Source organism: Scleropages formosus, chromosome 9 (genome assembly GCF_900964775.1).
Source record: "Scleropages formosus chromosome 9, fSclFor1.1, whole genome shotgun sequence".
Lineage (NCBI taxonomy): Eukaryota > Metazoa > Chordata > Actinopteri > Osteoglossiformes > Osteoglossidae > Scleropages > Scleropages formosus.
In genome coordinates this window covers 27,091,585-27,107,506 of record NC_041814.1, presented here as the reverse complement: position 1 = coordinate 27,107,506, position 15,922 = coordinate 27,091,585, and the positions used below count along the sequence as shown (strand labels likewise).

The 15,922-nt window shown below is 44.6% G+C and overlaps 1 protein-coding gene and 1 non-coding gene across 2 annotated transcripts; one reads left to right on the top strand and one right to left on the bottom strand.

Annotated features, from left to right (window-relative positions):
• Window positions 1-1,253: 1,253 nt before the first annotated feature.
• Window positions 1,254-15,774, top strand: hacd1 (3-hydroxyacyl-CoA dehydratase 1). Its single transcript, XM_029255000.1, has 7 exons — window positions 1,254-1,634; window positions 8,147-8,264; window positions 9,479-9,497; window positions 9,621-9,709; window positions 10,290-10,411; window positions 13,876-14,054; window positions 14,251-15,774. The coding sequence occupies exons 1-7, from the start codon at window positions 1,516-1,518 to the stop codon at window positions 14,331-14,333; spliced, it is 729 nt and encodes a 242-aa protein (XP_029110833.1). The 5' UTR covers window positions 1,254-1,515; the 3' UTR covers window positions 14,334-15,774.
• On the bottom strand, window positions 6,917-6,989 carry trnar-ccg (transfer RNA arginine (anticodon CCG)). The gene has a single exon. It is a non-coding gene; the product is annotated as a tRNA-Arg (tRNA).
• Window positions 15,775-15,922: the final 148 nt, after the last annotated feature.

The window sequence follows — 15,922 nt, the reverse complement described above, 5'->3', positions numbered from 1 at the left end:
ATGGTTAAGAAGCCTCAGTCAGGCGAGACCATCAGTCCAGGCAATGGGCCAGTGGCCCAGGATACTGCCCATTGCAATGATGTGTAGACATGATATCATTCAGAGTATTGATTTTTTTTTTTTTATGAACACATCTATGATATACTTAGTTTTTTAAATGTGATATACTTAGTGTTTCACGCAGCTACATATTTTTAGTTGTGTATATCATCGATATTCTGATAAAGTTTTATGCAGCTACTCATGTGATGTACGTTGGTTCATATGGTGGAAAGAAACAAACTAACTGCACTTAAGAATCACACGTCTGCAACTATGTCTCTCTCCTAATGTAATGAACACATTTTATTTTCTATAAGATGTACGTCGCTTTGGAGAAAAGTGTCCGCTAAATGAATAAATGTAAATGTATCCACTCAAAGGCATATAAGCAGAGCCCATCCTGGGAAGTGACCCCACAACCTTGTCCCTGTCACAGTTCATGTCTTTCACTACAGCACTGTTGACCTCAAACATCCAGTTACAAGTGATAAATGGGCATTAATTCAGTGCTGCCCCCTTTTATTAGCAATGCACTATATGTCAGAAAACATGATATATAATTTTAATATGTATAATTTCTTATGGGCATTGTTTGTACATCTTTACATCTATACTGTAAAATTTATGAAGAGTATTATTTTGTCGTGCTAACGCTAAACAATTCAAAGAAAAACACCTCTCCTTTCTAGACTGGAAAAAAAATAGCATATTTGTAGAAACTAGTTTTGAATAATGCAGAAGAAACGAAATAATAAAAAACATGCACTTATGAACAGCATTTTTTTTTCTTCAGCATGATGCAGCACTGGTTAATGGAAATACTTCAGGTCTAGAATGCAGTAGTAGAGTGCCTTGCTGGAGCCTTTCGTCATGTGCCAAAAAGTGATATGATTTATGAATTTAAGATTAATATACTTTAGGTATAATACACAATGAAATCTGTTGTGTGGCAAGCAGCACAAAAAAACAAAATGATAAAAGTTAGAATTAAAATTTACAGTACAAAAATAACATATGTATTGTACATCCATACAGTGCTTAACGATTGACAAAAAAAAAGAAAACGATTGCACCGTTTACTATAATGCCACAAAAAAAAAAAAAGAAATACTTCCAATGGTTTCAGCTAACGACACTATGGAGTAACCAATTGCGGAGCGGTAACAAATGAACGTGTCCTGTCACGTGAACTCCGAGTGTCACACGTGGACGGAAAGTGAATAATGTCAGTAATAAAAGAATATTACTGAGTTAAAGGGCGACGCGAGCGCGAGGCGATCATAGCCGGTTAGCGCAGCGTCCCTTGTGCGCGCCGCGCCGCGCGCCTCTCGCCGCCGCACCACTTAGCAGCAGACGTCCCGCGAGAAGCGGTCGCGTGCGGCTGGCCGCGTGGACGAGCCTGCGGCTCTGAGCTATCGGCTCGCGTCCGTCCCAGTGACTCTGTCCCCCCACTCTCTGTCTGTCCCCGGTACCATGGCGTCCGGCGAGGAGGACGGCTCGCTCGACGAGAAGGAGAACAACAACAAGAAGCGAATCAGAAGCGCCCTCGCCACCGCATGGCTCACCTTTTACAACATCACCATGACGGCCGGGTACGTAAAAAAAAAAAAAGAAAAAAAAAAAGAAAAAAGATTTTATTTCCACAGCTCAAGAGCGAGCACCCCGCCACCATTCCCCCCCGCGGGGGGGATCTGTGCGTGGGCGCGCGTGTCACAAATAAACAAATAAACATTGCCAAAAATCCGGCGGGTAAAGAGTCCGAAAGTGCGCGCGTGAGAGTTTTATTTTGTGCTTTTTAATATTATCTATCTATATCGCAGGCTCTGTGTCCGCCCGCCCCCCCCCCTCCATTCCCCCAGCGGGTCCCTCCTGTCCAAATACGGTCGCTGGTGCGGAGCGCGCGTCACGCTCGCTCGCGAGCTGCCACCCTCCCACCCAGAGTTACGTAGTTAAGTATAGCCGGCGCGCGCCGTGTGCTCCTGGAGCCCACGGCCAAAGTGCTCGAGCGGCACATTTTTCCCACGCTGCTCTGAAGCGCAGCGCGGCAGCCTTACAGTTCCATGGTTACAGTGTTACGCTGTTACTGTTCAAAGGCGAGTTGCGTGCTTTGAAGCGCCGGCTGCGCGCGTCCGCATGCTTGTCGCGCATGGCTCGTGCGCGCGCGCCCGCGCGGATATATTTTAAGATCCTGAAAAAAGCGGGACGGAGAAAAATGGCACACTGCAAAGTTTTGCTGTTAGTGTTACCCACATTTTCAGCGTTAATAATAAACCTTTAATAAAAAGTAAAAAGTCGAACCTGATGAGTTTATTTGAATGATGAATTTGAAAATTCAGCTCTGACTGCCCAAATTTAATTTGTTTTCATTTGCCTTCACTTAAATACACGACAGTGAACATTTTGGGACACACCAGCAGCACTGGTGTCACGTTTGCCAAATCAGGCAGAGTTCAGTTTAAATCTTTAAATCAAAAGGACGTTGGAAGTTTTACTGCAAATGCCTGTTTAATTCACCTTTTTTTGCAATTGAAATTCCTCTGTGTCTATAAACTAAGCAATTTTCCTGGGTAAACAGGGTACCAAGGCCAGTTGCTGGGATTAGTGACACACATTGCACAGCCGCCCTCCAAATCCACGAAGGTGTCTGATGGCCCAGGAATATTCAACTTGCAAATCTCTGTCATTTAAATGATATTCCTGAACTTCCTGCCATGGTGACTGGGATCAACTGAAAAACATTTAGCCACAAACCAATAACACAATAATCTCTTATTGCTCCAAGTTCACCGTTTCCTCATTTCTAAGGGGTATTTAGCTCAAAATTATGGTGACAAAATACAGTCTTAAATCACCTGGACTGACATTACTTGTACCGTGCACTTTTTTGTAGGGGATATCACATTATTCTGTGTTCCTTTAGTCTCAACTTTTTCTCCTCTGCTAAACATTTGCTTTTCTTTTTAGCCTCTTGTTGCGTTGTAAGATATTTCTTTACATTTTACTCATTAATTTTTAACATTTTTATTTATGCATTTTGCAGACACTTATCTGAAAGTGACATACTAAGAGTGGATAATTGTGTTATTCAGCAACAGGTGAAGAGATTATGAAACAGACACATGCTTAGAACACAACTTGTGTGTGTGGTACTACCATGTTGCCGATTTACATCCCTCAAGTTGCTACTCAAAAGACAAATGAATGTACAGTATAATCATAGCAGATGGTGTTGGACTCATTTAAGTAACTGTCAGGAGATCAGGAACGAAATGGATCTGAAATATATTGATTTTGTTACCCTTCTTGAATGTTGGAAGGGATTCATTAGCTGCGAGGGACCAAAGGAGCTTGTTCCATTACACTGAGGCCAAAACAGAGAACTGGCAGGACTTTGATTTTGGATCCATTGTTAGTGGAACCATCAACTGGCCAGAGGTGGAGGAGCAGAGAGTTCTTGGAGGTGTGAAGAGATCAATTGGATCTTGAAGGTACTGGAGTGATAATCCCGGTAGACTGTAACCAGAGTTCTGAACTTGGTTTGAGCCACCAGAGGAAGTCGGTAATGAGTAATGAGTGTAAAAGGTAGAAGATCAGTCTAGCCTGGACCGGGAGCTGGGTGGAGTGTGGTGTGAGGTACAGATGGATTCTACAAATGTTAAAAAGAATTGCTCTGCAACATTGTGCTATGGCTCCAATGTTTGAAAGAACCTGAGACATGTTAGTTATTATTCCCAAGCTTTTGATTGATAAAGTTGTTGAGATGAGCAAGCTGTCCTCTTTGATAGAGAGCTCTTGATTGTTGGAAAGATAATCAGGGAGATGGAGGATATTTGTGTTAAAGACACTGAGGTGGACCAGGTAATCAGATACCCAGGTAGAGATGTCAAAGAGACATGCTGCAGTACAAAAAAAGTGATAAGTTCACTTTGGGAGTAAAATAACAGAAGTGATGAATGTCTTCTGCATAGCAGTGGTAGGAGAATCCATGAGACACAATGAACAAGTCAAGGGAAGTGTTGTAGATGGAAAAGAATAAGGGTCCCAACACTAAGCCTTGTGGAACACCTTTTGAGAGAGACTGGGGGTCAGACAGAGCCATGCCAAACCACCCAGTAAGATCTGCTTGATAATTGAGATTCAAACCATCTCAACGATGATCCTTTGATTCCAAGATCTTTTAGTGAATTAAGAAGGATGCAGTTGATTTGGTCATGCTGTAGAGAGGTTGAGAAGAATGACAACTGATGAGAGGGAGGCAGCTCGTGCAGACTGGAGAGCTTGAGATACCTTGAGGGGGACAGTCTTCGTGGAATAGTAGATCTCAGATCCAGACAAGTAAAAGTAATCGTGGGGAAGGAATACAGATAACTCATTGTAAACCGCATGTTTAAGGGTTTCAAAAGGTCAGAGTGTAGGAGGCTGTTCTCTAATTCTGAACTGAGTTTACCATGTCAATACTTTGTTGACTCAGTGCCTTTAGAGTGTAGCAAAAGCTAGAGAAAGCACCCTTTGAGCCTCTGAAGAAGACTGACAATGTGAGGCAATGTGACGTTCTCCATTTTTGTGAAAACACAAATTCCTCGAGGAATGCGACTGTTTGACTACGAGTTACATATTGCATGCTAAGTTCATCATATAATGACCACCATTGCCATACCTCTCCGTATTGTGAGGTGGAACCCACAGTTCTTCAGAATATGACAAGTTTCATGCTTCCAAGCTCCGACAGTGCGTCAAGCCCCTCCCACCAGTCCCTAGAGAGTCTTAAACCTCACAGGTGAAGTAGGTGATGAACAGTGCTCCACAGTCATCCTCCACTTAGTGTAAATACAACATGCAAAGTGTAAATTACATGCCCTGTATAGGTTTCTTTGTGATTGTATATTATATGTAATTTTTTTTTTTTTTTTTTAGTATTGTGTATATTGTGGGGGCGCAGTGGTGCAGTGGGTTGGACCGGGTCCTGCTCTCCTGTGGGTCTGGGGTTCGAGTCCTGCTTGGGGTGCCTTGCGACGGACTGACATCCCATCCTGAGTGTGTCCCCTCCCCCTCCAGCCTTACTCCCTGTGTTGCCGGGTTAGGCTCTGGTTCCCCGTGACCCCGTATGGGACAAGCGGTTCAGAAAGTGTGTGTGTGTGTGTGTGTGTGTGTGTGTGTGTGTGTGTGTGTGTGTGTATTGTTATAAGACTCTGGCCTGTGTATTGCACCGTGCTGTATTCGCACTCATCTTTGTAACACACTACACAATACACCGATCAGCCAAAACATTACAACCACTGACAGGTAAAGTGAATACCGGTGAAGTGGTGACAGGGTCATGGGCGCCCAAAGCTCATCGACGCGCGTGGGGAGCGAAGGCTAGCCCGACTGGTCCGATCCCGCAGAAGAGCTACTGTGGCACAAATTGCCGAAACTTGTAGCACTAGCCATGATATGTGGCACAGAGGTTCGAAGAGAAACGAAATTCCGTTCTCCTGTATGTGTAACTCACCTATAGGCGGAATGACAATAAAGTTGACTTTGACACATCCTTCGTAAATGAATTAGGAACTTTGGTTAAGAGTAGGTCGTCCTGCAGCCGACGAGACCCACACTGTCTGGCTGTTCCTCAGAAGATATTATGTATTCCATCTTTTCAGATACCCCTCAGAAGCTGTTTGATTTTATTCCCGCGAGCGTCATCGTCATCTATCGACGACTAACACCGTGCTCAGTTTAAGAGCAACTGGCTCTAATTTCCCGGCCCTGGCAGGAATTTGGCGGATGCAGGGTATCGTAAGCCTCCTTGCGGCTTCAGCTAAAAACAGCTGCGGCAATTAGCGCTCGAAGCTGCATCTGCGATGGCGGCTAAATGAAAGCAAATGTTGGGCACACGTGTGGACCAACAAAAACAAATGTGGCCGTGCCCCACCGAGAGCATGCGGGAATGCGAGCCCCACGCGTGCCACTTCGTATACGCAGGCGGCAGCGGTCTCGGGTCAATCGCCGACGTACGAGGGACCGAGACGAGGGACGCGCCGTCTCCCAGGCGCATCGGTCGGCTGTTCCCGCAACGGATGAGAACCGACTTGCGTTTGCGCCTGGAAATCGTTTGTCTGCGATTATTAGCGCAGCAGTTCAGTGTTGTCTGAAGTTGTGCGCGATGAGCTTTGATTTGGTTCGTTCTTCATCGCATTGTGTGCATTTGCATTTATTCGTTTTGCAGACACTTTTCTCCAAAGCAACGCATATCTCGGGGAGAAAAACACAAAGACCGCATCGCATCAACGGATGGAAAGATCCGGATGAAGACACGTTATTCTAGAGTACAGTCAGTGTGTCACATTGATATAAATCAGTGTACGTTACATGAGTAGCTGCATATAGAGCTTGCTTAAGAAAGATGGTAAATAGTACCTGTTCATTCAGCACACGGGGGATCAGGAGAGAAGTGATTCTAGAAGTTGTACGTTCTACATTTATTTAGCTGATGCATTTCTGCAAAGTGACTTACAACATTAATCTCCTTACCAAACTGGGTAATTTTGAGTTAGGGCATTGCTCAATAGGCGAAGGTAAGGTTCAAACCTGCAACTTTTGGGTCTGAACCACTATGGTGCCCATGTGTGAGTGACAGAGAGAGTGTGTTCCGCTGATGTATGGATGAGTTGTGTATCTAGCAGTGTAAGTCACCGCGGTGAATAAGGTGTGTGGGTTAATAACACTACACAGTATCCATTGTAAGACGCTTTGGAGAAAAGTGTCTGCTAAGTGAATAAATACAGGACTAAGGGCCTCCGATTGCCAGGTGACACCTTAAGTCACTACCTCCCCTGGACCTTTTAGAGTACATATTTTTCCAGTGTCAGCATGTGAAAGTTCTCAATTGCCACATCAACCCAGGTGGGGCTCGAACCCACAGTTCCCAGCTCCGGAGGCTGATGCCTTATCCATTAGGCCACTGGGTCTGCTTGGAAAAAGTTTTTGAGACCTTCTTTAATTTTGGGAAGGTTTCAGCAGTTCTGAGTTTGGGGGGGTGGGGGTCTTTGCGCCACTTTGAAGCCAGAACCGAAAACCTTTGTCCCTTTAGGTTTTGGACCTCTTGTACATGGCACCACCACGTGTGCAGAGGTGGAGGAACGAAGCAGTCTGGCTGGAGCACAGCGTTTCTTGTCGAATGATGTATCACCGGCGCGTCAGTGGTAATTTAATTCTTCTCTCGTTAAAGCCGTGTTTACGCGCGGGGCGTCTTTCACCGAGGTGGATCACTTTTATGAAAACAAATGTGAGTAACCAGAATATTTCTGCTTGTTTTACTCTGGCAACCTGCACCCTCAGAGAACCCGCTGTGTATGGGAGGTTTCAGGTTCCAGTTACACTCGTACCGTATGTATTGCTGACGCACGCTGGACGAAGATCCAGATGGTAGAAAAAAATGCAAATAGCTTCCCTTAAAAACATTAAAGTTCCCATCATTTTCAGAAGGAAGTATAATCTATGTTTCATTTATTAGCGACCGCTTTTCCAGTGCAAGGTTGCAGTGATCCCGATACGCTCCCGGAAGCATAGATCGTAAGGCAGGTTACAGCCTAGATGGGACACTAGTCCATCCCAATGCAATCGCACGCACTCATTCCCTCACACACGGAGAAATTTAGAGTTACTGGTTCCCATCAGAATGGGAGCGTGGTGGTGCAGTGGCACAGTGGGTTGGACTGGTTCCTACTCTCTGGTGGGTCTGGGGTTCAAGTCCTGCTTGGGGTGCCTTGTGATGGACTGGTGTCCCATCCTGGGTGTGTCCCCTCTCCTTCTGGTCTTAGGCTCTGGCTCCCTGTATGGGATGAGTGTGTATGGTTCCCATCAGTACAATCCACCCCACCTTGAAGCTGCAGATGTGTTACCATGGAGCTGGTAACATTGTGGTTAGAGCTACTGCTTTTGGACCTTTAGATCACAGGGTTGAATCCCACTTCCAGCTGTAATACCCTCGAGTGATGCAGTTACCCTGAGTCACTTTGAAAAAATTGCACGGTTGAATAATCGCGAGCTCCTTCGGAGAAAAGATCGGATAAATATAAAGGAACGTAAAAATATGAATGATGTGTCTTCTTTGTTCCACACGCAGGTGGCTGGTGCTGGCAGTGGCGATGGCCAAGTTTTACATACAGAGGGGGACACACAAGGGTCTCTACAGAAACATATCTAAGACGCTGAAGTTCTTCCAGACATTTGCATTGCTCGAGGTAAGTGAGAGCACCCGGCTGGCTGTGGTTCCGGTGCCTTGCAGCGTCGATGGTGGGAGGGGGGCGGGGTTCCATCTACCCAGTCTGCCCCACCACCAGCACCCTGGTATCTTCAGGGTACAGTAACTCTGTCGGATGATGGATTTCTCTGACTCCAGCTGGAGAGCCACAAGAGATGCTGGTTTAAGCTGAGCTCTAGCACTCAGTTGTTCTTTACGCTGTTCTGCAGTTTAACCGAGACCCGAACTCCCGTCTCGGGCGTGAACTACGGCTCATTAGGATGTATCGTGAACTTTGACTTGGACTTTGGTCGCTGATGAACGGAGGCACGGATCCCTGGATTAGGGCTTGCAGATGATCGCGGCGATTGTGTCGTGCGGCCATCGTGAGTGGGACCGGTAGCTGTTGGTACGTCAGATGGTGGCCAAGAAAACGATCTATTGTATGTGAATTTTGAACGAGTTGGGGGAAAAAAATTCAAAAAGAAAAACAGGGATGGAAACACGTGATCTTCGATGGTTCTCTGTTGTCGGAACCAGCTTAAAAATTCCCAAGCTTCATAAAACAAGAAACAAGGAAGTAAAAATGTAGAAGTTTCCAGAAAAGGGCGAGTTGTACGATGTTGGAGAGAGGTACACAGCACAGCAAGCGCAGAAGAGCTACAAAGTTTACGAGCAGTGAATTGTACAGTATGTACAGTGTGAAAATGGATACATGTGAACTATGGATGGGGACACGTGGGTTTTAATCTTGTGGAAATTTGGTTAGCGGTGTGTTAAGACAAGGCAGTAAAAAAGCTTCCGACAGTAAATACCGGATGTTGGCGGTTTTAAGGAGATATATGTATCAAGCGTGTATTTCAGGGGCAGCTGGTAGTGTCGCTGTTATTACTACTGCCTTTAGCTCCAAAGGTTGCGGGTTCGATCGCCAACTGTAGTACCATTAAGCAAGGTACTTATTGTAAAATTGCTCTGGTAGGATTACCCAGCTGTATGAATGGGTAGATCATATTAACTCTCTCATTTATAAGTTGCTTTGGAGGAAACTGTCGTAGATAAATGTTAGTTTAAAAAAAAAAAAAAAATTGGCAGGTTTTTCTTGTGGTTTTTCCAAACTCACCTTTGATGATACCAGTATAATGGAGCCCTTTAACGAAATCCATGCAGAACTGATGTACTGATTTTTCTAATCTGATTTTATGCCTTATTTTTCAGGTCGTTCATTGTGCAGTCGGTATGTTTCCCGCATGCTTTTTTTTTTTTTTTTTTTAACTCTCACTATTTACATTTGTATTTTCGCCTTTACACGTTTTGCCTTTTAAGAAGGGTTGATAAGTTGTGTCCCTTTTCGTTCAAGGACTGGTGCGCACCTCTGTGATCGTCACCGGGGTCCAAGTGTCTTCCAGAATTTTCATGGTTTGGTTCGTCACTAACAGCATCAGACAGGTGACTTTTTCCCACTTTCCTTAACCTTTCCTGCTCGCTCTCTATACTGAAAGCAGTTTTTACACTCCGTGCGTTACGTCGAGATTTAAATCATCTCGGCGAGGTCAAGTTAGTCTTTCAACACAAATACGTTTTAAACAGTCTTCGCTCTTCTTCTTCTGACTGCTTGATGGTCCCGCGCACGAAAGGTAAACCTCAGTTCCGCCTCCGTTGTGGTGGAACGACCTCCCCCTCTCACTCAGAACTGCTGAATCTCTGTCCACATTTAAAAAGGGTCTGAAAACTCACCTCTTCCAGACTCCCTTCGCCCATCATCTCTTAAGTTCATGTAAGGTGTAAATGTTCATGCACCATAACTTTAAGATCATGCCCAGATAAACCTTTATGCAGCTATTCCTGTAATGTAACGTAAATGTTTATATGGATCTCATTAAAGAAAAAAAAAGTATACTAGGAAGGTAATTTGGAATCGTGGGCGTCGCTCTTTCTTCCAGCACCGAACATGTCGGAAACTGTCGGAGACTGTGTACAAATGTGATTTTTTTTTAATTTTTTTTTTTCCTGCTGTCTAACTTGGTAGATCCAGAATGAAGAGAGTGTTGTCCTTTTCCTGGTCGTGTGGACGGTGACAGAGATTACCAGATATTCCTTCTATACATTCAGCCTGATCAACCACCTGCCGTATTTCATCAAATGGGCCAGGTGTAGATGAATGGGGAGCAACGGGGAGGCGCTGCTTTGTGCGTTGTGCTCGTTGGCTGGTCGCCGTCCTCGGTGGCTAGTCGGAGTGCTGCTTGGCTAGTTGACGTCTTCATTGACTAGTTGCAGTGCTGTTTAACTAGCAGGCATGTTTGTCACCTAATTCTCGCGCCGGTTGCCTAGTTAACACGATTTGGGGTTTTCTTTGCGGGAAGTTTATTTAAGAACCGGTTGGCGAGTGTCGGGACACTGCGGCGCTCTCGTTTTTCCAAAAATGCTGCCTCGGTTGCTTTGCTTGCCGCCAGCACGTTGTCTGCATGAGGGTGTTTTAGTTTTAGCCAGCGTTTGGGACATCGGTGAACTAACCGTATTAAACCGTAAAGGAGTCACGTTGGATTTTTGTTGCTTGGATTGTTCTGAATATTTGTTTAAATACACATGTGAACAAGGTATATCATGCAGCACTGTCTCACAGCGCCCGGGTGGTGCGAGAGGATCTGGGTTTGACCCCCGCCCAGTGTGTGAGGAGTTTGCATGTTCTCCCCGTGTCTGCGTGGGTTTCCTCCGGGAGCTCTGGTTTCCTCCCACAGTCCGAAGACTGTTCAGGTTCCCTCAGAGAGTGTGTGTGTTCCACTGATGTATGGATGAGTGACCCAATGTAAGTAGTGTATCTAGCAGTGTAAGTTACCGCGGTGAATAAGGTGTGTGGGCTGGTAACACTAGATAGAGTTCATCGGAAGTCGCTTTAGAGAAAAGCGTCTGCTAAATAAATAAATGGAAATATGAAAGCTACTCATTTTTGACTGACTCAGCCAATATCCCCGGTCTTCTTAAAACCAGTTAGACTTTATATGTGCAGGTGGTACTTGTGACACTAGCAGAAGATGCTCTGCCCCATGCTGCTCCCCATGCTGCTCCCCATGCCTTTGTGTTTGCAAGCATGCGTGTATTTGCCGCTTCTTGTTCGAACGTGTCTTTGGATGACTGTCGCAACACTCCGTTTGGGTTCGCTTCACTTTTATTACTCAATAGAATGAACTGCATTTGATAGCTGTCCTTAACTTTGTCGCTTTTTTCTTCAAGCCCTTTGTTTTGAACATCATTCCTGTATGTAAAACCTTTTTTAAAACATTTTAATTTCAGTCAAGGGTGCGTATGAAATAAGCGTCTTTATGGAAATATTTGGTGGCACAGCAGGTAAGGGCGGTGCCTCCCTGAGCTCAGCGTTCGGCTGTAGGTTTGAATCTGGCTTAAGGGGTGTAGCGTTTACCTGCTCTAGCTGTGTTTGCAATCTGAAGACATACGTGGGAGGAGGCAGTGGGGAACCGCTTCCGTACCCTCACTTACCCTGAAACCCGCGTTAGTGGTCGCTAGTCACCGTGAGCGGAATTCAGTTCAATGGCACTTACCCTGGTTGAGTCATCACGATCACTTTTAAACTGACCTTCAGCACACAGATCGGGGTTTGACTGCTTTTGGGACCGGTCTCACTGGAGAGCTTGGACCGAGTACTGATCGTAAAGGATTACAGAGATCAGGTGGTCCAAAGAGCATGACCTCCCCATGTTCACTTTGATGGGTTAGATGGTTGGCGCTCCCCCCCCCCCCCCCCCACCTTGACTTGCTCGCAGGGATGTCTGTGCTCATCTGGGCACCTACAGGGATTTGAGCCAGCAGCACTCTCCTCGTAACTGCTACACCGCCTGATGAAACCTGCAGCCCGCATAGCGAAAAGAGGCAGGTGGCTAATGGTACAGTGGAGTCGCTGTGTCCATTATGTCCAACAAGGCATAAGCACCTTAAAGAGTAACATTTAGTAAATGCAACCTGGCTGGTTACGTCTGTGCTCTCCCGGCTGTTCTGAGATCTCGTGGCCCGCCGGCTCCTTGGAGATTCAAGCAGGCTTCTTTAAGCAAGGAAGATGCAACCAGCCCCAGTGGGAGTTTCATGTTCAGCTGCTCTCATTTTAAAGCCTCTCCGTTTTGGGCATGGAATGCTTCTCCCACATCCGCCGAGACGGTTCCCCCAGCCCTCTGCCGTGCTCTTCAACAAATTCTAGATTCGTAAATCCCTGCATCCCTAAATATAGAGAACCTGCTGGCTTGATGAGGGTCTTTTTTTTCCACTCAGATCGCTTTTTATTTCATTACTGATGTGAAATGATAGAGACTGAGTATAAGGTATAGTATGTGTCTATAAGGAGGTACCATTGACCTCCCGGCACATTCTGTAAGCCACAAAAATGCCACCTCGTGTTCACATATACACAAATTCAGGGTTGTATTTTTGATTATCAAGGGTAGTCATGGTAGTGGACATCTGTTATATGTATATTTGTCCATAAATTTGTGCTTTTTGGGCCATGTAAAGAAGTGCATTAGATCTTTTGGGAAAAAAAAAAAAAAAATCCTGTCATACGCTTACTTATATGTGATATTTGAAATATACCAAGTTCGAGTTTATTGTTGCTCTTGTGTATAAAAAGTGTAAAATACTGGTGAGCCAGCATGTTGCCACGTGTTGTTTTTTGCTCCAAATGTCTGTTTCTACGCGCTCTGTTAATCTCATCAGCATAAGTGCTCCTGGGAGCTGAACTAGCAGCCTTTTGGTGACAGAAATCAGGAGTGTAGCCATTCTGCAACCTGCTGCTCTTGTGTGACATGTGGAAGGCCAGGTGATTTTGCCAGGTCAGTGAAGCTGCCATGTTGCTCCATTATAGCCACTAGTGAACATCTGGTAGAAAGTATAATGACAGAAAGGTCCTTGAGGCTCCAGTCTGAAGGGTCCAAGGTGAGAGAGGGAGGGGGGAGGGTGGTGGTATTGGTTTTATTTAAGTAAGGGCATCAGAGGGTAGTAGTGGTGGCAAGTGGCTATCAATGTGGGCCTCTATCCAAAAGGTTGCTAGTTCAAGTCCCAAACAGTGGAGCTGCTTTTTGGCATCTAAGCACCATGAACCCAAGTTACTGCTGTAAGACTTGACATGCGGTGCGTTGGTTTACTGGATATGTATAAATTTGTTGCCAAGTACAGCAGCAGTCAAAAGGTTGAAGGCATCTACTTGAAACCAGGCTTGCTTAGAGTAGAAAACACAGAAAAAGGACTTTTGAGGTGTGGAAGTTGGTGTTATGGACCGATGAGTCAAAATTTGAAGTTTTGGTCCAAACAACAAGAATTTCTTGTCTTGACCAAGTCCATGATGATCTCAGCTGAAATAGCCGTCATGGTATACTTTAGAGGCAGGCCTTTCCATCATATCTGGGCAGGTCTACCTTCTTCAAGCAAGATACCAGGCCAAAACACACCTCGAGAGTTCCAGAAGAACAATATAGTAAGAAGAGTGAAGGGCAGTTTTACATGAATTATGCAAAATACTGGTTTCTATTCACTGTACTCAAACCTTTGACTGGCGCTGGAAATAATGTAAACGGTCGAATGTGACCTCTCTCGTTTCCCTTTGTCCCTGTCAGATACAACATGTTCATTGTGATGTACCCGCTGGGCGTGATAGGTGAACTCATGACCATTTACAGCGCGCTGCCATACGTACAGAGGTCCGGAATGTTCTCTCTGCGGCTCCCCAACAAATACAACGTCTCTTTTGACTACTACATCTTCCTCATCATCATCATGCTCTCTTACATCCCACGTAAGGTTTTTGGCTTTTTTTCGTGGTGAATGGGTTTTTCTCAGCTGGTACACAGTGCCGTTGAAAGTGCAGACCGTCACCTTCGAAGTTGCGCATTAGACGTTTTTAGACGATATGGGAAAAGGCAGGTTGTTAAAGAGATGCCCATCAGTTGCTCCTGGTCCTTAACAGGAATGTGTTGCCTTTCCTCTGACAGTGTTCCCACAGCTGTACTTCCACATGCTTCGTCAGAGGAGAAGGGTGCTCCACGGGGAGGTGATTGTGGAGAAGGATGATTAGCCTCGCAAGAACCGTACGGCCGACGGCGCTCGCTGCCACCGCCGCCACCCAACCCCTGCTGAGGAGCCCAGGGAGTAGTGTCAGAGCTGGAATGAACAGCTGTGCCCGAAATGACCCACACACTTCGTTTTTTAATTTGATTTTGTTTTTTTGTCTTCTTCTGAACACCGAAAAATTCAGACAGACCCCAGTACACACAAATACTGTGCGTTAGTATGAGAAGAGAGTTAGAGAGAAGGAGAGCCGAATGAATAAGCATCCATGACATTTATTTCTTTCCCCCATTTGTTTTCCAAGAGTAAAATGGCATAATGAAGCAAACAAAAAAAAAAAATAAATAAAACCAAATAATGAAATGCATTCGCATTGGAGTGCAGCGCCCCGTATTTTCCTTTGTCATGCAAAAGAAAGCGTCATAATCGAAAGAAAGGAAAAAAGAAACACGCCTGATCCGTACTTGGCCTGGCTTGTTAACCATATTAAAATATTTCATTTTCTCTACTTGAAAGTGCACTGTGCCGTAGTTGGTGCAGTGTTTTCTTCATTAAATAGATATTTTATATACCTTATTAAATCCATAATGTGATTTTCTATATTTTTTTTCAAAAATTTCAAGGTTGGTCTACACCAGCAGTAACTGCATATTGTGGTGGAATTACACATGAATGGGTACACTCTTGTTACTGACTTTTGCTGCTTTTTCTTTACTTACGTATTTGCTTCCCTTATTAGAAATGTTTACTGAACTCATGGTCCGCATGAGTCCAGCCAGTCATCGAAAGATTGTGCCCCTTAAATGCGGTTATGCATATATGAATTAAGTGCTGCGTGAAAACAGTGATTTATTTATGCTCACACATGTTAAAATGTTTCTCAGCTGTTGTATGAGGCAGCTGGAAATATACATTTGTTAATTAGTTCCTATCCAGAGTTATTATAGTGGAATAGTCTTATTATACCACGGTACGGCCAGCCTCCTCGGGTATTTCTGTCAGCCAGGAATAGATGTAGGTCACCTATATAATTCCTGAATCCCAGTCTCCCAATTTCCCAACATACAGAGCCACACACAGTAACAGGCAGTGATTTATCCTCAAGGTTCCTCTAACAGGAGGAAATGTTATGTAAATGAAATCTTACTGTGTACAGTATGCTGCTTTGTTCATTTGTTTGTCAACTTTTGGTGTTCAGGATTAATCTGAATTTGGTGCAGGATGCCCTCTCTCTATGTGAAAGGTGCTACTCTGTAAGATAATTTACAATTTCCCTTGCAGCTCGACACGCAGCTGCGGGAATCTTTTTTTTTTCTTTTTTTGACCATGAAGAGTTGCGTATCCAATGTGAAGACTGGCTAAATGCACTGGAAGGTGGTTGCAAGTGTGTTTAAATGAGCCAACCATTTATTTTGCATCAGGGCTTGGGAATGAAAAGAGAAAACAATAAAAATGAATTTCAAAAACTGTGCTTTTAGTTGTTATACTTGACAATGAGCTATGAATCATCCCATTTTCTTTCCAATAATAGTTATAATGTTGGCAAGAAGAATACCGTGGTACATGTAGAAAATCTGGAAAAAAAAAAAAAAGAAC